Genomic DNA, 23,930 nt, shown 5'->3' on the forward strand with positions numbered 1-23,930 from the left:
TTCGACAACCACTGTCAAAAGAGGAAAAGGACAGCAGACGTAAAAATGGTCAATGTCTCTACTGTGGTAGAAAAGGACATTTTGTGAAAGACTGTATGGTGAAGCCTAAGAACAAGTTTTCAAATGTTAACAAAGTGGCAGCTATTGAAAAAACAAATCAACAGTCGGAAAACTAGCATGCCCAAGATGTTTAGAGGGGGATCTCTTGGGAACCATTGCTTACCCTTCTATAAACTCTTGTGTGACCAATTATAAATCTCACTTTCGCTTAGCGGTCCAAATACAGGTAACTAAAAAGATCTGGCAAATGGAAGTATTAATAGATTCAGGAGCCACTGGAAACTTTGTATATTTGGAAACTGCACTACGATTAAGCATAATCTGTGAAGAAAAAGAAACACCTGAAATCGTACAGGCAGTAGATGGGAAAATCTTGTCCAGAGGGCCAATAACTATGCAGACGTCAAAAGTGACTATGATTTGTGAAGATTCAAAGAGACAAAGACATTTGGAGGAGGTTCAGTTTGACGTCATCCAAGCTCCCCAGTATGGGTTCATTCTAGGAATGCCTTGGCTATGTCTACATAATCCTTTGATCGATTGGCAAAAAAGAGAACTTGTATTTCATTCCGAATTTTGTCATTCTACCTGTTTAAATTCTTTCAAAACAATTGTTAGTCAAATCGCAACGGCAGAAGAAAAAGAAACAATTCTACCCACAGTATATAAAAAATATCAAGAAGTCTTCAGTGAAGAAAAGGCAGCAATTCTTCCTTCTCATCGCAGTTACGATTGTCAGATTGATCTTATACCAGGGTCTTGTGTACCAAATTGTAGAATATATGCTCTGTCTGAAAATGAAAATCAGCAATTATGACAATATCTGGATCAATACTTGGAGAATGGTTTTATCCGCCCTTCTAAGTCACCAGCAGCCTCCCCTTTGTTTTTCATCCCGAAAGCAAATGGGGAATTGAGAACTTGCATCGATTATAGGGCGTTGAATAAAATTACGATCAAAAATAAATATCCTTTGCCACTCATTCCCGTCCTCTTGGATCAAGTTAAGACCGCAGTAATCTATACAAAGCTAGATCTGAGAGGAGCTTACCATTTAGTGCGAATCAGACAAGGCGACGAGTGGAAAACTGCATTTAAAACTCGTTATGGCTTGTTTGAATATTTGGTAATGCCGTTTGGCCTATGTAACGCACCAGCGGCCTTTCAATTTTTCTTAAATGATGTCTTGAGAGAATTTTTGGATTTGTTCGTTATCGTCTACATAGATGATATCTTAATCTATTCAGATTCAGTGGAAAAACATGAAGGTCATGTCAAAAAGGTTTTGAGCACATTGCAATCACACAATCTATATTGCAAATTATCTAAATGCGAGTTTCATGTTTTTGAAGTGGAATTCTTGGGAGTGTTACTCACACCAACGGGTATGAAAATGACAGATAGAAAAATCCAGGCAGTTGCAGAGTGGCCCATTCCAACTTCAGTTCGGGATGTACAATGTTTTTTAGGCTTTGCAAATTTTTATCGCCGTTTCATTGATCATTTCTCTGCAGTGGTCGCTCCCATCACTCGATTACTAAGGAAAAAGGTGAAATTTGAATGGACTTCTGAAGCCAACGATGCATTTCAGAAATTGAAAAAGGCTTTCACAGCTGCACCAATCCTACAGCATCCTGATGTAGATGAACCTTTCATAATTGAGGCAGATGCTTCAGACGTAGCAATAGCAGCCCTTTTGTCTCAGAGGCATCACAAAACTGGTCAGATGCATCCAGTTGCATATATGTCTCGAAAACTGAACTCAGCAGAACAAACCTACATTATTGCAGAGAAAGAATTGCTTGCCATATTAGAGGCGTTCAAAGAGTGGAGACATTATATTATGAGAGCAAAGTTCACAGTAACAGTTTATACGGACCATCGAAATTTACAATTTATGAGTTCTGCTAGAATGTTGACACCTCGTCAGTTAAGATGGATGATGTTCTTTGCAGAGTATGATTTCATAGTAACTTATCGTCCAGGACAAGACAATAAAAAAGCTGATGCTCTTTCCAGAAAGGATTCTTCTTTACACAGAATTGAAAGTGCACCACAAGCTATAATAGATCCCGACAAAGTAATCTGTATATTGTCTGCAGATCAATTTCTAGAAAATATTCATGAGAATTTTCCTCCCTCGCAATGGGAAAAATGGGAGAATAAAAAAGAAAATCAGACAATCAAAGAAGGCATACCTTTCCATGGAAAGCAAGTTTATCTTCCAACCAAAGAATTACAAGAAACAGTGTTCAATTGGTTGCACTCTCATCCTATGGCTGGACATCCTGGTCCCAAAAAGACTGTGGAAAAAATACAAAAGTTGTTCTGGTGGCCAAATTTACAGAAAGATGTTACAAAGAGAACTCAAAATTGTGAAACTTGTGCAAGATTTAAGACAGATCATAGTAAACCAAAGGGTTTATTACAGATTTTACCAACACCAACCAAACCATGGGACTATATTTCGTTAGACTTTATTACAAATCTTCCACAGATCAATCAACATTCAGTCATTCTGGTAGTAGTGGATAGTCTAACTAAGTACGCACACTTTATAGCTTGTAAAAAATTGCCCACAGCAGGACAATTAGCACATATTTTCCTTAAAGAAGTAGTGCGTTTACATGGTTTGCCTTCAGTGTTATTATCTGACCGAGGATCTCAGTTTTCATCTAAGTTTTGGCAGCAATGGTGTCATAGTTTACAAATCACATCAAACATGTCCACCAGTTACCATCCGCAAACTGACGGCCAAACAGAACGATTAAATCAAACACTAAAACAATACTTAAGGTGTTATGTTGAAGATTCCAAACGGTCCTGGTTGGATTTGCTGTGGATTGCTGAGATAGCTTATAATTCTTCACCTCATTCTTGTACTGGATCTTCTCCTTTTGAAGCTCTTTATGGATACCTACCAAAGACTATTCCTTTGACCCTGCCCAAAGATGAGACCAGTGCACCTGCGGTACAAGATACTGTACAACTCATGCAGACGGTTCACCAAAAGATTCACGAACGATTATTACACAGTAAAGATAAATACAAAGCACAATATGATAAACATCATCGTTCAGGACCAGAGTATACTTCTGGAGATAAAGTATGGCTGTCTACCAAGAATTTGCATTTTAAACACAAAAACATGTTTCATCCCAAATTTATCGGCCCATATCCAGTACTTCGTCAAGTTAATCCAGTAACATATAAACTAAAACTTCCCAAAACCTTGCGAATTCATCCTGTGTTTCACACGTCCTTGTTAAAGCCAGCTAGACAGGATATAAAACTCAGACCAGCTCCAATTTTGGTTCATGGCAATTGGGAGTATGAAGTGCAGTCTATACTGGACTCTAAGCGCAGAGGTGCCAAGCTATGGTATCTTGTGTCCTGGAAAGGGTATGGATCCGATAATGACTCTTGGGAACCAGCTGAGAACATTCATGCTCCTCGCATTGTGCGGCGATTCCATCTCCTTCATCCTTCGAAGCCGGGCCCTAGACCGCTCTTGGGAGGGGGGAATACTGTCAGGACTACTAGGGCGGCTTGCGGTCTAGGGCCCGCCCTCAGGTGTCCCAAGCACTTCCTGTGTGGCAAAATGCACTATTTTCCTTTGGGGGGTCGTTGGTGGCACAAGTGTAGCTAGAACAATAGTTTAATGTACCTCTGTCCGCCTAATGCGTGAGATTCGGCAACCTGAACGCGTCCGCGAGATGCGTGAGGTTTGGCAACCTGAACGCGTCCGCGAGATGCGTGAGATTTGGCAAGACGTCGCATTTCTTACGGGAAAACACGGAACGTGGTCACGTTGATGTACGCGACCACACCCAATCCCCTTTGCTCACTATTCTGAGGATTTTGGTGGTGTAGCAGCTGTTTCCAGGTGCTCCAACTTGGGGAATCTTCTGGAAGGAGTTTGTTAGCAGTCTTTTGCAGATCGTTTGTGTCTTTGACAGCAGGTAACCAGTTTGGAGAGTCTTTTTCCGAACAAGAGCTGCAGTGAGAGGAAGACTGATTCCGGGTATCCAGAGAGGCTGCCACACCCTTCAGTTAAGTAGAGTAGGTCGTACTCTACAGGTAGGAGAAAGTGAAAACTTTCAATTTAAGGTTAATTTAAACATCAAAAGTGTAAAAAAAGCATATTTATTCTGATTTTGGAAAACATTAGCGCAAAGTTCCTTTGAGATATTTTATGGAAAAATATAAGAGAGCAAATATTTGTCTTGATTAAAGTTTAAGAGATGTTCATGGTTCTTTGGATAAATCGAGAAGCTTGTTAATTTGCCTGGTCGCAATTCTCAATTGTATGGTCGCAAATTTTGAACAGTTATTCGCCATTTATGCTTATGTTGAGATTTTATTGAAAGTGATAATTTGCTGATGTGCTTAAAATACAACAAAAGAAGTTGCACAGATTGTAAAGAGCCTATTTACAAGATTAATAAGTCGCAAGCTTCTTTGGTGTTATTTCCTTTTGGGAGCACGTTGTTAGTTAAAGTGCAAAGCTGATAACAAACTTTTTATAGACAACAGAAATTATTTTGTTATTACAATTGTCTAAGGGTCGAGTGAAGCATTAAGAAAACTCGCAACGATAACTTTTCCTTTTCAGATCTTCCTCCCCGCAGTTCCTTTCCTAATTCCCTAATTCCCCCCGCTTGATCACTTCAATATTCTGTGTAATTATTACAATCAGAATTGGAGGTATCGAGAGGTTGGCCCTTATATCTTCACATCAGATCCCGAGGAAGACTACGGCTGACACTGAGGACATAGACTTCGCCAACTTAACAAAGGCTGAGCGATGTGGATTTTTGGGCGACTTCCCACTGCGACCAGTGGAAGGAGGAAGCCATCCCTGCTGGGCAGCATAGTCAGACAAGTGTTTCTTCAAAGGCGCAATCGCCTGAAACAAAGCTTGACCCATGAAGTCATCCATGGACGCAGAGGGTTCCCCTTCATCAAAGTAGTCGTACTCCTCCTCATGATAATAGCCAGCCATTTCCTAATGTGGAACAGTAGTGCCCAATTGGAATAAAATATGAACAAAGTCCAAATATTTAGAGGCCAAAGCCAAATTTGGGGGAGTGGAACCCCTAGTGCAAGCCAGACAACAGACCTGACACGCAGGATAAATCGAAGTGGAGGGAGGGCTTGCACCAAAATGCAATGGAACCACTCTAGGCAGAGCCTATGCGTGTAGTTTACAACCCCTGCAATTTAGAAAATAACAGGAGCGTCACAGGGCTCAAGCGGCAGGCAAAAATGTGGGCACGGCAAACCAGAGTCTCCAAATTCCTTGAATGCCTGAGGAGACGCAAAACGCCACAGGAATGCGTTTATTTTGGACGCTGACGCGCATGCGTGACAGCAGCCAGCCGATAGGAGGGACGCGCGACACACGCGCGTCTCTCCAGCCCCTGTCAACTCCAGCTCCACTGTAAACAAGGACGCGACACAGCGCGTCCAGAAGAGAGGCGAACACACGCGCTCTCAAACCACGACCGAAGCCGAAAACACAAGCCGCGGAAGACCGCGGAGAACAAAGCGCCGAACGCGCCACCAATTAAGCAAGCATGCGCAAAGAAAACAAAGAAGCGCACAAAGCTGTCAATTAACCAAGTATGCGCGAAAGCGCTGGCAAACACACCATGCAAGCAAAGCAAACAGTGAGTAAGAATAACAATGTAAGAATATCAAATGTACTTAACTGGCTGCGCAGCAGCAAAGAAAGAGAAAGTTATGACCTCTGTAACCCTATATATACTTCCAGAGTACTCATGGGTATTGTAGTTCTTTTCTTTACTGTTTACTGATTGGCTGCTGTTTCTGTCAGTAAAGGAATTAGAGAAAGCATAATCGAAGCCTCCGTCCTGCCATAGAATTCACCGTGACTCTGAGCAGTCACCGCTCATCGCACAAGCTCTTTCACTTCAAGAATAAAGTTCCTTATAATTCAATCTTTTTCTTCTGGAATTTCTTCAATTTCATTTCACAACAAAGACTGCACGTCCACCTCGCCTGCTGACCGGACTTCAACTGTAAAGTCTGGAATATAACAGATTGAGCTCAGACATTGGAATCAGGCATACATTCTAGAAGGGGGAAGTTATACAACACAAAGGAAGGGCTACACAGGATGCCCTGTTAATCTAAAAGGTATTTACAACATGTAACACTTTTCTCATGTAATGTAACTGGTCCTATTGTACAGCGCTCTGACACCTTCGGGTAATGTCCGCGCGATATAAAAATGCACTAAATAAATTGGAAGAGTAACACCACTCCGACATGGCCGCTTCATGTTTAAGTGTTCCTAGTCCTTCGTTTGTGTCGATGGTGTGAGTAACGATGCCAGCTGAGCGGTCACGTGCTCGTATTGACAGCAGCAGCAGCACGAGATGATTGGGAAGTGAGTGTCCCGGGCTGTATTCTGTGGGTCTCGGGCGGAAGAGTTATTCCCAGGGCTGCGAGGATGGTGCCGCTGCTTCTCCTGCTGGTAGAGGCGCTCCTGGGCTCCGCGTCTGGCTGGAACCAGTATGTCTCCTCGCTGACTCAAACAGAGGAGTTGTCGCTGTCCCTGCTGAGCGCCTCTGACGCCGCCGCTTTCTGTCTTGGTCCCGGGGACGGCCCACTTGTGCAGTGCAGTTCTTCTAGTCCGTTCATGCTGCAGCCCGAGCCCTGCTGCGACCTCCTACGCTCCCTGGCCAACAGCAGCGCCGCCCTCACCGCCTGCCTGATGCTCAGCGCCCGGCCCCCGCGCCCCTGCCAAAGTTGTCAGCCCGAGTACAGCCTGCTGCAGGAGCAGATGAACAACCTCTCCTTGGCACTTGAGCAGGAGGTAAGTGCGGTGGAGAGGCATGGAGAGTATGGGCAAGTAGAGGGAGAGAAGAGAACAGGCAGGAGGAGGACGCTAAGGGATTCAGTGAGTGCTAAGGGATGGTGGGCAAGATAAAGATGAAGGCTGTGGTTAGAGTAGGCCAAAGGCAGGGACGGCTGAAGGCAGGAAGCATAATGCTGTGGGGCCAGGGCAAGCAGGAGAGGGGTGGTGAGAACGGTAGATGGTTAGGGGCAGGGGCGTTTGGTGACATTTGAAAGTGGTGGGCCGTAAACTAATTTGCATATTGCAGCGAGCGAGCGCAGCGAGCGAGCCCGAACCACCTTGCATCCATCCATACATCATTCATGCATCCACCCATCCACCCACCCACCCACCCACCCATCCATCCACCAATTCTGCATTCATCCTGCATCCATCATTCATTCATGCATCCACCCATCCATCCAGCATCCATCATTCATTCATGCATTCACCCATCCATCCATCCTGCATCCATCATTCATTCATGCATCCACCCATCCATCCATCCATCCATCCACCCATCCATCCTGCATCCATCTTTCATTCATGCATCCACCCATCCATCCATCCATCCACCCATCCATCCATCCACCCATCCATCCTGCATCCATCCATCCATCATTCATTCATGCATCCATCCACCCACCCATCCATCCATCCATCCACCCACCCACCCATCCATCCATCCATCCACCCACCCATCCATCCATCCATCCACCCACCCACCCATCCACCCATCCACCCACCCATCCATCCACCCACCCATCCATCCACCCATCCATCCACCCATCCATCATCCATCCTGCATCCATTCCTGCATCCATTCGTGTCCACCCATCCTGCATCAATCATTCATTCATGCACCCATCCATCATCCATCATTCATTCATCCACCCATCCATCCACCCATCCGTCCATCATTCATTCATGCATCCACCCATCCACCCACCCATCCATCCACCCACCCATCCATCATCCATTCCTGCATCCATTCATGCATCCACCCATCCATCCATCCTGCATCCATCATTCATTCATGCACCCATCCATCCACCCTGCATCCATCCTGCATCCATCATTCATTCAGCCACCCATCCTGCATCCATCATTCATTCATGCATCCACCCATCCATCCACCCATCATTCATCCTGCATCCATTCATGTGTCCACCCATCCATCCACCCATCCTGCCTCCATCATTCATTCATGCACCCATCTATCCACCCATCCATCCTGCATCCATCCATCATTCATTCATGCATCCACCCATCCATTCATCCACCCATCATTCATCCTACATCCATTCATGTGTCCACCCATCCACCCATCCTGCATCCATCATTCATTCATGCACCCATCCATCCACCCATCCATCCTGCATCCATCATTCATTCATGCACCCATCCATCCACCCATCCTGCATCCATCATTCATTCATCCACCCATCCATCCACCCATCCAACATCCATCATTCATTCATTCATGCATCCATCCACCCTGCATCCATTCCTGCATCCACCCATCCATCCATCATTCATTCATGCACCCATCCATCCACCCTGCATCCATCCTGCATCCATCATCCATCCATCCTGCATCCATCATTCATTCATGCACCCATCCATCCACCCTGCATCCATCATTCATTCATCTACCTATCCTGCATCCATCCTGCATCCATCATTCATTCATGCATCCACCCATCCATTCACCCATCATTCATCCTGCATCCATTCATGCATCCACCCATCCTGCATCCATCATTCATGTATTTTATGACCATATAACTTAGCACACAGCTTGTCAGTGTTTAATACCAGTCTCGAACCTTGTACTCCAGCACCAATGATACATGATTAATATTAATTGTTTTTAAAAACATGTATTTATTCAACACCAATTTCACACCTTAGTCGGAACATCATTTTTATTTGTTTTTTATAATATCTATTTATTTAACACCAAAGTAAGTCATGTATACATTTTTATGGTTCGATAAGAGGCTCGAACCTGGTTTCCCAGCACCAAAGTCGGCCGTGCTATCCGTCAGGGGTTATGTAACCGGGCTATGTAGTGACCAGCCAATCCTGCGCCAGGATTGGCTGGGGGGGCACCATGACTCCTCGCCCAATCGCCCTGTGTAACCCCGGGGGCTGCGGCCCGCCCCCTGGTCCTCTCTCTAAGGGGGAATTCACAAGAAAACGATCTGCGCATGCGCGGGCATGATTGTGCCCAAAAATACACTTGCGCAGCTGCAGCAGCCCGATCCTCCCTCCCCCCCCCCCACCCCCCCCCCCCTTGCGCACTCCGGGAAGGTCGGGTGTCTCCCGGTTTCCCGGCCGGCAGATAGCGCGATTTTTTAAAATAATTGTGTTTGGCTTCTAGTGACGACGTGGTGGGTCCATGGGGCTTAGTGGGGCTTCGCCCCTACGCCCCAATGGACGCACCGCGCCTGGTTAGGGGTGGTGAAGTCAAGCAGGTGTAGTTTAGTACAGTCAGAAGGATTAATTTGAGGTAAGTCAGGAGATGGCTTTCAACGGCTTGCATGAGAATAGGAGAGTAGACCTGAAGATTGGCTTTAAAATGTATGAGTAATTGGTGGGAGTTTAGAGGATTGCTATTGAAGGAGGCAGATGGTAGATTTGAAGTGGTGGGACATGGCTCGTTGGATGAGCAGAGGCGTATCCATCATTAGTGCAGCAGGTGCAGTGCACCGGGGCCCAGGTTTGAGAGGGGTCCCCCGTACCTCAAATAAGGCTGTATTTTTCCACTAAACTAGTGACAGGTGGACTATTTCACGGTTAAATCAAGGAGCCTTCGCTACACCACTGTAGATGAGGGGGGTTAAGGAGGTTATGGACAGGTTGGAGAGTTAAGCTGACCAGAAATTGTTAGTTTTTTGTTTGAGCCTGGGTAGCGCATGCGCTGCTCAGCGAGGCATGCTGTATTGCAGTATGGCCTTGAAACTCTCCCCATATTTTTCTTTGGCTTGTGCCATTGTCCTTTGTCTATGCTGGCTTCTGATTCTTTAATGGGCTTGTCAGTCCATCCTTAGTACCCCCTTGTCTTAATTTGTAACCTCCCATGAGGACTGGCCCTTTTACTTCTGTTATGTAAATGTAAATGTGTTGGACTTGTAAAGCGCACAGCTGCCCGTAAGCGTCCCGGCGCTGGAGACCGCTGGGGAACCCGTCCTGGCTTTCCCTGTGAGATGGTCCCTTCTGGGTATCTCCAAGGTGAAACCAGGCATCCCCGGCGTCTGTGGGGGGCCGTTGTAGAGATGAGGCAAGCTTAATGCCCAGAGTTGCCGAGTGTGATCCCTCGTTAGAGTAGGCACCGAGGCGAGAGTTGTCGAGTCCGCTGACCCTGGTCCACGACCCTGCCGTGTCGGGAATTGAACCCTGGTCCCGGGCCGTTCTCTGCTTCCGGGTCTGCCGCCTTTAACCAGTGAGTCACACCACTCCACTTAGGTTATTACACAGTCGATCTTATTTAGTCTGTAAGCACTATTTTCTTTAATGAGTTTCTCCTACTGCAGGCATGACATGCGTTCCTGCAACATTCAGCGCGCCATGCGCACTTTCACTTTCCAAGCAGGCCGGGACAATAGCGACTGCTTCTTTTAAATGAAAAAGGTCTCACGTTTACAAGAGTTTGAGCTACGGGCATTGTAAATGACATTGCCTTTTATGTATGTGTTAATTACCAAAACGGATAAATGAAAGGCATTGTCATTTACAATGCAAATAGCTTAAACTCTCGCGAATGTATTGTATTGTATTGTAATTGCATTTATATAGTGCTTACTACACCTGACGAGGCGTCGAAGCGCTTTTTCTGTGAGACCTATTGCAGTGTAAATGCTTGTTTCTTCTTGTTAATGCATATGTTCTTTCTGTAAATGATTGTATTGCGCAGTCACATCATTGGATTACTGGTTGTGACCAACTGAAAGAGGAAGACGCGTCTCACTGAACGGCATAGTTCCTGTTTTTATGGGTTTCAATAGTTTTACAACATCCATTACCGTCTTGTGCGCGTATGTGTCACAAGTTAGTCACCTTAACGTAGCAACTTCAAAATGGACTGAAGCCATAACGTAGCAACTTCAAAATGGACTGAAGCCAAAATAGACCTAACGTGTAAATGATGTTAGTAGTTGATGTCAGTGAAGTGCTTAACTTTGCAAAAAGTGCGTTTTACAAACAAAACAAATGTGAAAGTTATTTACTAACTTCACTAACCACTTAACCAGTAAGTTTAGAAAGTCATAAACGTCCCACATCCGTGATTAGTATGATACTGGTGTTGAATACAAAAAATCAAACCCGTCAAGCACTCGGTCCACAAAGGGGTAAAACAGCGACAGTAAGTCCTCTAATTTAATTAATTTCAACAATAACATTTTTTACTGCAACACTTGAGGAGGACCTGGCTTACGTTTCTTAGGAAAATTAGGAAGTATAAGAGCTTCTGTAATATGTTGTGACATGTAACGCCAATAAAGAACTGTAACTTCCTTCGGTACACATCCATATTTTAACCAACCCTCAGCATGAAACCGAGGATAGTACCCAAAAACCTTCTGTAGAGGCCTCAAGAAATATTCCACCTCCTTTACATCCCCTTATCATTACTGCACCATACCGTTACTTTCAGACATCCTTAAATAAACAAGGCCCTTACATCAACTAGGCCTGCAGTTGGAATAGTTAGACAGTAAAGGTCAAGTCAAAGTAACAGTGGTGGGAAGTAACATCAGGTCAAAGTAAGTGTGATAAAGTAGTTGGTGTTGAACAACTGGCATGTATACACCTGAGAATTGCTAATTTACAATCAGTAATTAGTCATAAAACTGTAAATGGAGAAACTACTTTACTCTAACAGGACAACCATGCAGCTGGGGAGGAAATGGAACTGTAGCTAACTTGCAAGCTATAGAATTCGCCAAACTTATCCTCCAGCTAAGAATCGATTCAGGTGATACTATTTTTAGTAGGGCTCCATTCTTTACAAACTCAGACTTTTTTTTTTAACAGGCGGCCTTGTGGATTTCTTACCAGTGGAGATTCTCCTCTTAAAATCAAAGGGTTAGGAAATCAAAGGTGAGTCCCAACTTAAGTGCAAGCTAAAATAAACATTTTGCAGACAAGAGAGACCAATCCAAAAAGCTAGAGCTTCAGGAAACAGCTCAGTTGGGTTCTCTACTTCACATGGCTCTTATTTGCCCTAGGTATCTGACCAATGTTATTGCCACTAAAAAGACCGTTCTGACTGAAAGCATCTCTGGGAACTTCTTCAAAATTTTAAAAGGATGATGCTTGTTACAGTAACTGCGACATCCGAGGTGGTTTCCAGAGAGCAAAATCTCATTGAAATTAGGTAGACAAGGAAATACAAGAGGACGCAGTAATGCTTAATATCGTCCAAGGAGCTCTAGGTATATCGGAATGTGTCAATCACTGCTTGTTTTTCCTTACAGTTAGCATCACATAACCTTTTCTGTACTCATCCAACAGAGATTAAAGGATCAGGGGAGGCTAAATGTAAGCCTCTATTTTAAACACTGAGCTTGAGAGAGGACTTGTTAATCAACACAGGCTAAGCGTAGAGGGATATCTGGTTTATTTTACAGCAAGAACCCTACTCTTTACTGCCTCTCAAACAGCAGACTAAAGGTAAAGCCTCAGTATAATCTGAAGTTGGAATCAAGTCAACATGAGTGGCAGGGGGAAGCTGAAAGAGTGTAGGAGGTGAAACCAAGACAATCTGGTCCGAAATGGGAGTACCAGATCAATGCATTTAGGTGCCCATTCTTCCAGGTACATGAGAGGGTAGCCAGTATAAACACTTTGGGATTCAGGGACCATGACAAATGTTGAACTCCAGCTTGCAGTTTCAATGCATATAGATCCAACCTAGGAATCAGAATCTCCTGAAAATTTCTCAATCACTTCCCTGGACAGCCAGTAATTTTAAGATGTTGGTAAGATCCCGCTGCATTTTTGGCTGCTGTGGTATGCGCTGCTCTGATGTCGTCTGATTTCTAAGAGACTAGGTTGCTCTTTGCTTGTTCTGCAGTCTGCTTTTCTAGTGTGGCCAGGCTTTAAAAATGTGTCCTCTCACCCCACCACAGCCAGAGGTGCGAAATTCTTCAGTATTCTATGAACATCTTCCCAATCCCTGTAGTTGGAGGATCTGTTTCATACCCATATTGACTCCTTCGATCAATTGATAATTACCCCTGTTTTTCATCCAATGCATGGCTATTGACATCTGCCATTACCTCCTCTGGAACCGGATGTTCAAGCAAGACTCTTTTGTAGAGATGATCTTGTTCTTCCTTATAGTTGTAGCCTAGTGTATGTGACCAACAGATGTGATACAGAAATGCAACAAATTGGTTACATGGTGCATGTGTGTGGGAAGAATGCGTCAGGCCATCTACGATCTATATTTGCCACTGTTTTTTTTCAGAGACAGAATACTTTTTTTCTCCAAAATACTGGATAGCTTATTTTTCACAAATAACAATTTGTGTATTTAGGGAAAGTTTAATGACGTATTGTTTATCCTTTCATAGTGCTGCACTTAAAAAGGCTAATATCCAGCTGCTTAATTGGCTTAATTAACATATCGGTCAGATATTTATTTACGTCTGTGTCGGTCTAAGAATTGATACATAGCTTTTGGAGCTTTATCAATCCACAACCATTATTATCATTGATCTATTAGCTGTTAAGGCATTAATAAAAGAGATTTACAAAGTACTGTGTACAGTGCAAAAGCATTGTCAGCATTTGATTTGCAAGATCATTTGATCGCTTTCATTACTTGAATAATAATTGAGGTGCTGACCAATACATTCAATTATTAGAAAACTTGGCAACATCTCAGATGGAGAGCCTGTTGTATCAATTTTAGAGCCTAAACTGAAACTCAGCCCACCCCTTTTTAAATGAAACCCCTTCCTTCTCTTTAAACCACGTTTAATAATTGTATAAATTCGGGAATGAACGATGGCCATGCATGCATGCAGCAGATGAAAAGACATGAATTTGTGTGCATATTTTATTCTTAAATACTTTGTTTATTGATTTACTTTGTAGTTGTGCTGAGTTTATACCAGACCTCTTCAGTCTCAGATAATCGCACATGCTTATAGTGGCCTTTTTTCTACGTTGACGTCCAGCAGTGGTTACTAGGGGGAAAGCATTAAAAAATAAAAATAAATGCACACAGTAGGCCTTGCGCAGTTATGATTCTATTGCAGGAACAGATGTGATAGTTGAGCCATCTGTACCTATAGCTGAGATCGTAAGGAAAAAAAAAGGTTAGGAAATCAGTCACGCCTAAAGCCTATGGTCCGCCACCAAACAAAAGAAGGAAGAAGGGTGGTGATCCGCAAAGAAGTAAGATTAGCCACTCTGACTATGGCAAGACCATTAAGGCGAATGTAATAACTGCATCTACCTTAAAGGCCATTGTACCAACTGTTCCAACACCAATGGCTCCCACGGACACAGCACTAATTTCTAATGCCCCAATAATGACTGTACCGACTCCACCAGGTTCAGTTACTCCTCTATGTTGCCCGCCTAAGGAAGCCCTGTCTCCCTTGAAAGTTTTGAACATCTAATTAGGTCATTTATCCTACCCATAATAGAGAGGCTAAAGAGAGTGGAACAACGGCTGGGGGACATAGAGCTGGTTATCAGTAATAATGCTGGATTATTTAAGGGCGCTTCGAAGCCAGTCCCACCCCCCGCAGCTATATTGTTATCCCCTACCGCTGTTGTTGAGACGGGTACAAATAAAACTAGTAAGCCTTCGAATTCTAATAAACAGAAGGCAATACCCCCTAAAACGGTTCAACATACATTACCACATGATGTTAGTGAAGTCTCCAAGGCAGGGAATAAATCTTCCACAGGAAAAATGTGAGGGGAGAGGGGAACTATTAGTCCATCTAGGGCAGAGAAATACAGGGGGCGTCAAGTTGAACTACCCCCTGGAGCGGTTCCTTTTGTGGTTGTCCTTAAGGGAGTCCCAAAACTAGAGGAAGGCAGGAGGGAAGGGTTTTTTCAGCTAAAAAACAAAACCATGCATTGGCTTAGGCAAAATCGACCACTTCCTTTTAACATTAATGGAGACATTTTGCATGTTCGGCGACTTCCCTGGTTGAGAAGCAGAGTGAAAAACATAAAGGGGGATCTAATTGTTATCAATTTCAGAGATCCTGGAGCTGTTAGATACATTCTAAATTGGATTCCTGGGAACATAGGTAATTCTATTGTTCCTTGTGACCTGACCTATTTTTATCCAAGATCTCTAGTGAACCCTATACCCTATCCCGGGGCTATGGTATTCCCTCAGACTCAATCATCTATACCATTTAATAACCGGTACATGATGCAGGCACCAAATTCTATGACTGCTGAAAATTTATTCGGGTGGGAAACTGTACCACCCAGGAGCCATAGAAATGGAGCTAGGAGGATGGACCATTTGCTAGGAAATAGGAGGATGGACCACCTGTTATCATTTACCCCGCTGGAAGTCGCAAATAGGTTCGATGCCCTTTCAGGCTTCGACGATTGCGATTGACAAACGGGACTCCCTATTAACATGCGCTTTGCCAATGAGAATCAAGATGCAAATACTAAGCCTAGCCCCCTAGCGCAAGTCCTGATACCAGAACAATCTATTCAACCGGCAATTATCATTTCCCCTGATGACCAACCCCTACTGAATTGTGAGTCTGAGTTGGGCACAGCTCCTAGCACTTTTACTATTAATGACCCTTCTGGTGCCTTGGATTGTGAACCAACCAAACAAGACCCGTCGGTTGCCCAGGTTAAAATCCTCTCTTGGAATGTGGCGGGTCTTAAGAATAAATTGCCCATCCCAGAGTGGGGCTCTTTTATGGCTTCACATGATATCTGTATGTTGCAGGAAACCTGGGCGCTAAAAGGAAGTGGGGTCCAGGGTTTTGCAACATACGATTGTGAGAAGTTGGCCTGATATATAGTGCTCACTATTCTAGTTATCACTTTGTATCATACCAAACAACCCTTATTGATGATTGGTTGTAAGTCAACCTTTCAGACCAGCTATCCTAGTAGCATGGACACGAGCAGGCTTCAGGCTAATCTCTAGAGGGCGTGTTAAGCCAGCTGTTTTACCATCACATATACCCCTTGAACACCAAGTGAAAGGACACCACACAAGTTGTTATAAAAATATAGGATATTTATTAATAACAGTTCTACCCTGAACTCTTTGAGTCAGGGAGCTAAGCACAATACAAAACTCTTATGAACATACTTTAAGTTGCACAATTTACACAAATGCCCGAGGGGCACGAAAAACCATATACTACAAAAGTGGGATGCGAAATACTAGCAGGTAAGTAACAAGATCCAGAGGCTTCAGGATCGCTAGAATTACTCTACTGAAAAAGATTACGAGCAGGAGGTCTAGGGAGATCGGGTGCAGAGTGTGCACTCTCACGCGGGATGCGGGAAGAAGTCTATGGATGCTAGATTTCGTAAAGTTAGTGTTATCGGACGAATCCGAGCAGTTAGGCTGAAAACGAAAAAGGATCTGGACACTTAGATAGTGAACCTACGTGGGAGCACCGAAATGCTCGAGTTACCTAGCCCAGGGGCTGCAGATGCATAGGGTTCGAAAGACGTCGGGAATCCTCGTTACAGTCTATGGAGCCTGAAAGAAGAAGTTGCTGGCAGGCGACCAGTGATGAAGTTCGATGGGACCCAAGCCTGGATCGGAGTCGAAGATGACCTGAAAGCAGAGGGGACTCAGTTCTTGATCACTAGCCAGTGATCAGATGGGCACCAGGATGGCACCGGATGAGGGCACCTCGACCAGGTGAGTGGGCGACGCTTGGCTCTGCAGTCTCTCGGACCAGGAGGCGTTGTCGGCGACCAGGATGGAGGGGCGAGCTCTCCCACGAGGGTGTCTGCTGTCGGCGCTGCTGAAACCAGGATTGGAGCAACAAGCCTTGGCAAAGGCAAGCCCACGCGGTGGACTCAAGATGGCGTCTGGAGTGGACCAGGAGGGTCCAGGGTGCTCCTCTGTTGGAGGGGAGCAAGGGCCAGTCTGGAGCAACCAGACTAGCGGTGAAATCGTCGTGGTACGTCGTCAAGAGGGTCACTAGCCAACGGGCAAGTGACCGGACAACGTGGCAAGCAGCAAGGAAGCAGAAGGGCCCCACGCAGATCTCGTGGATGCTGGGAGGCTGGACTTCGGAGCTGGAGCTGCTTAGGGTTAGGGCTTCTCAAACCCCAATGCACTTACTCGAGGGTCTCTCGGGGGTCGTGCTGGAGAAGCGTCGTGCAGGTCTTGAAGATGGCCGGTCCCACGGGTCTCGTCGCACCCACGAATCTCAGCTGTGCTGGATGATGTAGGTAGAGGTCAGAGATGGCAGGGAATCCGGGTCTCGTCGAGCTGGGCAGTCTTGATCCGGAGGATGGACTTGAGCAAACCGCAAGAGCTTCGATGGTGCCTGCTGGTGCAGGGTGGCTACTCCTTAGCCACAAGGGAGAGTCTTCAGAAGAGTCAAGAGTTCCTTTCGTGGAAAGTAGTTTCAAGATTCAGAATTATCTAATTTGGGAAGGGGGCCTGCTCCTATCTTTATACTAAGAAAAGGGGCTGGCACGCGACTAAGTCCTGCCCTATGGGTGGGACTAGGAGGGGGGTGGTTACACCCCTCTCCTTTGTCCGGTCTCTCCCCAGCTCAGGGGCTGGTGTGCCCCAGGAACTGGTTTGAGCCAGCATATGCACAGTGAGCACCGGGGTGCCACTTGCAGTCCCCTTCCTTTCAGCCCTGCCTACCTGGAATACACAAAATCCTGTCTGGGATGGTGCTGGCACCGCCCCTGACAGGAACCCTTTGTCCATGCCTCCGTTGCTGGAAGGACTCCCAGCAGCAGGAAGGCAGACTTGTGTCTCGGTGGCAGCATCCATTTTGTGGAGCTGAGGCTATGTCTGACTTTAACCGGGGTTCACAGTTACATACATGTCGTGTCCCTCTAGAAGGGTGGAATGCTAACCCCGTCGCCAGAATTGGCGAGGGGTTAGTATTCCAATTCGTATGACACCTTACTCGACATGTTTTGATAAAGCTATACCAAAGTTAGCATTTAACCGCGAGGATTATAATGCACTTAAGAGTATATGGTATAGCGTTATCATGGAACAGCTATTTGGACTTGGTTCCGCAAGCTGCAAACGGGCTCAGCTCATGCCAGAGCACCATCTCACATAATTCCAAGCACTCTGCCTTCAGGATTGATAAGGCCTGCCATAGGAGTGACTGATAGGAATATATGTGTCCATTTTAGGGTTAGATATAGGAATACAATATCTAAAGCAAAGGGTGTTTACACCACCTTGCCCCAGCTGTCGTGCAGCCAGTTGTGTCTGTTTGGGTGGCCAGCCAGGGGTGGCATAATACATGCTTCAGCCCCTCGTAGGCCCTGGGTACACCTATGCCCTGGAAACCTAAGGTATGCTGTACAGGGACTGATAATGTGGCCCAGTACCAATTGGTAAAATGCACCTAAGGTACATGGTTGTAATTTAGAGAGAGAACAGCTAGGCTGTGGGTCTGATTAGCAGGCCCACAGCCAGGGAAAGTCGTAAATCAGTGAAGCAAAAAGCAAAAATCTGGGGTGGCCATGGGATTGCAGACCCCACTCTCCTACATAACCCCCCCCCCCCCCAACTTAGGGACATTAAACTAACCTTGACCAGGTGAGTCTTCTTGCTCTAAGTGGAAGTACCTGGAGAGACCATCTGCATTACCATGGTCAGTTCCTGGGCGGTGCTCCACTGTAAAGTCCATCCCCTGTAGGGAAATGGACCACCTAAGAAGTTTGGGGTTTTTCACCCTTCATTTGATTTAGCCATAAGAGGGGCTTATGGTCGGTCTGAACTTTGAAGTGAGTACCAAACAAGTATGGCCTCAACTTCTTCAGGGCCCAAACCACAGCAAAGGCCTCCCTCTCAATAGCTGACCAACGTTTCTCTCTAGGGGTCAGCCTTCTGCTTATAAAAGCAATGGGCTGGTCATGACCATCAATATTCAGCTGAGATAGAACAGCTCCCACACCCAACTCAGAAGCATCTGTTTGGACAATGAATGGCTTGGAGTAGTCTGGACTCTTGAGAATAGGTGCAGTGCACATGGCCTGCTTTAGGTCATCGAATGCCTTCTGACAGCTAACTGTCCACTGAACTTTCTTTGGCATTTTCTTACTTGTCAGGTCATTAAGTGGGGTCACAATGGTCCCATAATTTCTGACAAATTTCCTGTAATAACCAGAGAGGCCCAAGAAAGCTCTGACCTGTGTCTGGGTGGTTGGAGGAGCCCAGTCCTTTATGGCCTGTATCTTGCTCTCCATAGGTTGAACTTGGCCTCCACCTACAAGGTGGCCCAAGTATACAACTTGACTCTGCCCTATCTGGCACTTAGTAGCCTTGATAGTGAGGCCTGCCTTTTGCAGGGCCTCTAAAACTTTCCTCAGGTGGATCAGGTGATCCTCCCAGGTGGAGCTAAAGACAGCAATATCATCTAGATATGCTGCACAAAAGTCATCCAACCCAGTGAGAACTTGGTTCACCAACCTTTGAAAAGTGGCAGGGGCATTTTTCAAACCAAAGGGCATCACCACAAATTGGTAATGACCTCCTGGGGTAGAAAATGCTGTCTTGGCCTTGGCATCCTCAGCTAACCTGATTTGCCAATAACCAGCTGTTAGGTCAAATGTACTTAAGAAAGTTGCAGAAGCCAACTTATCTATCAGTTCATCTGCCCTGGGTATTGGATGGGCATCTGTCTTAGTGACAGCATTGAGACCCCTGTAGTCTACACAAAACCTCATCTCTCTCTTACCATCCTGGGTGTGAGGTTTAGGCACTAGAACTACAGGACTAGCCCAAGGGCTCTCTGAGGGTTCAATGACTCCCAATTCCAACATCTTTTGTACTTCAGTTTTTATGCAGTCCCTGACGTGGTCAGGTTGCCTGTAGATTTTACTATTTATAGGCAGACTGTCTCCAGTGTCCACCTCATGTGTGCACCAGTTTGTCTGACTGGGGGTCAGAGAAAACATTTGTCTGAAGGATTGCAGGACCTGCCTACAATCCTGTTGCTGAGGCTCAGAGAGGCTGTCAGAAAAGACTACACCATCTACTGACCCATCATCAGGGTTCTGAGTGAGCAGGTCTGGGAGAGGGTCACTCTCTTCCTCCTGTCCCTCATCTGTGGCCATGAGCAAGCCCATGTCCTCCCTGTCAACAAATGCTTTGAGCCTATTCACATGAAGTACTCTGTGAGGGCTCCTGGGAGTTCCCATGTCAACCAAGTAGGTGACTTCTCCCTTCTGTTCAATGATGATGTGGGGTCCAGACCATTTGTCTTGGAGAGCTGCTGGGGCCACTGGGTCCAACACCCACACCTTCTGTCCTGCATGGTATACAGTTAGGACAGCCTTTTGGTCATGCCAAGCTTTTTGAAGTTCCTGGCTGGCCTCAAGGTTTTTATATGCCTTCTCCGTGTACTCTGCCATCCTGGAGCGGAGACCAAGTACATAGTCCACTATGTCAAGCTTAGGCTTTTTGAGAGGTAACTCCCATCCTTCCTTCACAAGACATAGGGGTCCTCTTACAGGATGTCCAAACAAAAGCTCAAAAGGGCTGTAACCAACCCCCTTCTGTGGGACCTCTCTGTAAGCAAACAGAAGGCAGGGTAAAAGGATGTCCTATCTTCGCCTAAGCTTTTCTGGTAACCCTTTTATCATCCCTTTGAGGGTCTTGTTGAATCTCTCAACAAGCCCATTGCATTGTGGGTGATAGGGTGTGGTGAATTTGTAATTGACACCACATTCCTTCCACATAGCAGTCAAGTATCCTGACATAAAGTTTGCACCTCTGTCAGAGATCACCTCCTTAGGGAACCCCACTCTGGAGAAAACTCCAACCAGGGCCCTTGCCACAACAGGAGCTGTAGTGGTTCTAAGGGGAATAGCTTCTGGATACCTGGTGGCATGATCCACTACCACCAGTATAAATCTGTGCCCAGATGCTGTTGGGGGGTCCATTGGTCCAACAATGTCAATCCCCACTCTTTCAAAGGGAACCCCCACCACAGGTAGTGGTATAAGGGGGGGGGGCCTTTGTTGTGCCACCTGATTTGCCACTGGCTTGGCAGGTGATACATGAACGACAAAAGTTCTTAGTGTCCTCAGACATAGGGGACCAGTGAAAGTGTGGGGGCAAGCCTGTCCCAAGTCTCATTCTGGCCTAAGTGACCTGCAAGGGGAATTTCATGTGCCAAGGTGAGAAGGAAACCTCTCAGAGTCAAGGGGATGACCAGCCTCCTGGTAGCACCAGGCTTGGGGTCTCTTGCCTCAGAGTAAAGGAGTCCATCGTCCCAGTACACTTTATGGGCACCTGTGGCATTCCCTGCAGCCTCAGCAGCAGCCTGCTGTCTGAGGGGTTCAAGAGAGGAACAGTCTAACTGTGCCTGCCTCAAGTCTGCCCTGGAAGGGCCCCCTGCCCCTAGAAACTCAACCTGTTCAGGCTCAAGCTCTTCTAGGACAGTTCCTTCTGGGGTCTAGGGGTCAGTCTCCTGAGAGAGCTGATCCTGTTCCTGAGGCAGGGGGGAAGGGTCAACTTTACCCCTACTGCTCTTTCTCTTGGTTAGTGTCTGGTCCATTGTTCCAGGATCCAGCACTAGTTCAGCTGGGCATTTCTTGGCCTGTGACCTAGTCACAGCAAGGACATGTGCTGACAAACCTAACATTTCCACATGAGTCCTATACTCCACATCTGACCATAAGGAGGATTCCAAATCATTGCCCAAAAGACAGTCCACAGGGAGGTCTGAACTAACAACAACCCTTTTGAGGCCATTTACCCCTCCCCAGGAGAAGTTAACAAGTGCCATACTATGGGAGGTAGTGGCATTGCTAGCATTGGTCACCAGGTAGTCTGCTCCCAGTATTACCTGGTCAGGGTCCACAAAGTTAAGTGTCACCATGGTGACACTGGCACTCGTGTCCCTGTAGGCCTGAGCCATTTTTCCATTAATCAAAGGCGTCTGCCTGTACTTGCCCAGAGTACTGGGACTTATTGTAGGGGTCATATTCATGTCCCCAGTACAAACAATAACAGCCTGAGTAGGTGTTCTGACTAAGTCAGAGCCCGCCTCAGTTCCCAGGGTTAACCCCACTATAGCCTTGGGAGGATTACTACCACTTCTAACTGTACTAGGGGGTGCAGGTGCCTTAGGGGCAGTAGTGGTAGGAGTTGGGCCTTTCTTGGTGCACTCACTAAACCAGTGAGTATTACTTTTGCAGTACTGGCACCATGGTTTCTTCTGACCATTCTTCTTCTTTTGGTAATTCTGGGAATTCTGGGACCCACCCTCCTTAGATTGTTGGGGCCCTGTTGAAGACTTCTGGTCATTTTGCTTGTTCTCATTACCCTTGGGATCTGCTTTCTTCTGGCCACCACCCTGGTTCTGGTTCTGCTGCTTGACCCTTGTCCTGACCCATCTGTCTGCCTTCTTTCCCAATTCTTGGGGAGAGGTCAGATCTGAGTCAATAAGGTGCTGATGCAACAACTGATTCTGACAATTACTTAAGATTTGCTCTCTCATAATTAGATTATACAATCCTGTGTAATCAGTAACTTTACTTCCCAGTAACCAGCCTTCAAAAGCCTTAGTGGCACAATCTACAAAGTCAGCCCAATCTTGAGACTGAATTTTCTGGGTGTCTCTGAACAGCAACCTGTACTGTTCAGTGGTTAAGCCAAACCCATCAATCAGTGTATTTTTCAAGACTTGGTAATTGTTAGCATCCTCAGCTCTAGTAGTGAGGAGCTTATCTCTACCTTTGCCTTCAAAGGAGAGCCACAAAATAGCTGCCCACTGACTCTGGGGGATGCACTGGACAGTGCAGGCCCTCTCCAAAGCAGTCATCCACTTGTGGATGTCATCCCCTTGTTTAAAGGGGGGCACTATTTTACTCAGGTGTCTAGTGTCAAAACTCCTGTCTTTATCCTTAGGGATATTGCTGCCACCAGTGGGGACTACCCCACTCAACTGTTGCTCTCTAGCAAAGGCAAGCTTCTCCTTGGCAAGGGCAAGTTCTTCCCTCTGAATCCTCAGATTAGCCTGCTTCATCCTTGCTTCATGTTCTCTTCTCTGAGGGGAAGTCCGTCTCCTCTGGGGAGAGATCATTCTCCTCTGAGCAGAGGCATGAGAGTGCACAGAGATGTTGGAGTCCCTAGAATGAGATCTATCTATTCTAACTCCAAGGTTAGGCCTGCTTAGGGTCAGTACTGGGGGTCCCCCAGATCCTTCCCTATGTAGGTCTAAGTTGGCCCTAGTAAGTCTGACTAGCTCAGGACCATTGTCTGCCTCATCCCCAGAGATTTCCTCTTCTTCCACCTCCTCTTCTACTTCCTGTTTCAGGGAGGTCAGGATCACCAAGGGTACCTTCTAAGGGGGGCATGCTCCCATTTGTCTGAGAAGCTTTCCTAGCATCAAAAGTCTCTAAGAGACCTAACAGAAAAGGAGTGGTAGGGTTAGAACCCTGTTTTAGTTTCCTGGAGGTACACAGTTGTCTCATCTCCTGGAAGCTAAGGCCTGCATATCTGGAAGTGACCTGTGGAGGGTCAACAGCCACAAGGGGAGTCTCTGAAGACTCTCCATGGGTAGACATGCTTCTAATGTGGTGTAAGTGATGCACCTACCTACACTATGGGTTTACCTACTGATCCCTTGCTAAGAGTTGTAGTCAAGGTGTGCTAAGCCTTGTTACACTACAACAGCTGGTTCAGTAGAACTCAGAGTATTCTAAGTTAAGTTATATGTACCTGGGTACTTATGTGATCTTTCAATCGATATTCTTAGGATACGTGCGAGGTAAAACAACAGCAAGCTCAAATCCCACCCGCTGCACACCAATG

The 23,930-nt window shown here is 45.9% G+C and overlaps 1 protein-coding gene across 1 annotated transcript in view; it reads left to right on the plus strand.

Annotated features, from left to right (window-relative positions):
• The first annotated feature begins 6,412 nt into the window (after nt 1–6,412).
• Nucleotides 6,413–23,930, plus strand: part of OSTM1 (osteoclastogenesis associated transmembrane protein 1) — a 121,689-nt gene continuing 104,171 nt past the window's right edge. Inside the window, exon 1 of the mRNA XM_078648412.1 lies at nt 6,413–6,904. Coding sequence (XP_078504538.1) covers nt 6,539–6,904 — 366 coding nt within the window. The 5' untranslated portion in view covers nt 6,413–6,538. The remainder of the gene's footprint in view (nt 6,905–23,930) is intronic.

This window comes from Lissotriton helveticus, chromosome 6 (genome assembly GCF_964261635.1).
Source record: "Lissotriton helveticus chromosome 6, aLisHel1.1, whole genome shotgun sequence".
NCBI classification, from domain to species: domain Eukaryota; kingdom Metazoa; phylum Chordata; class Amphibia; order Caudata; family Salamandridae; genus Lissotriton; species Lissotriton helveticus.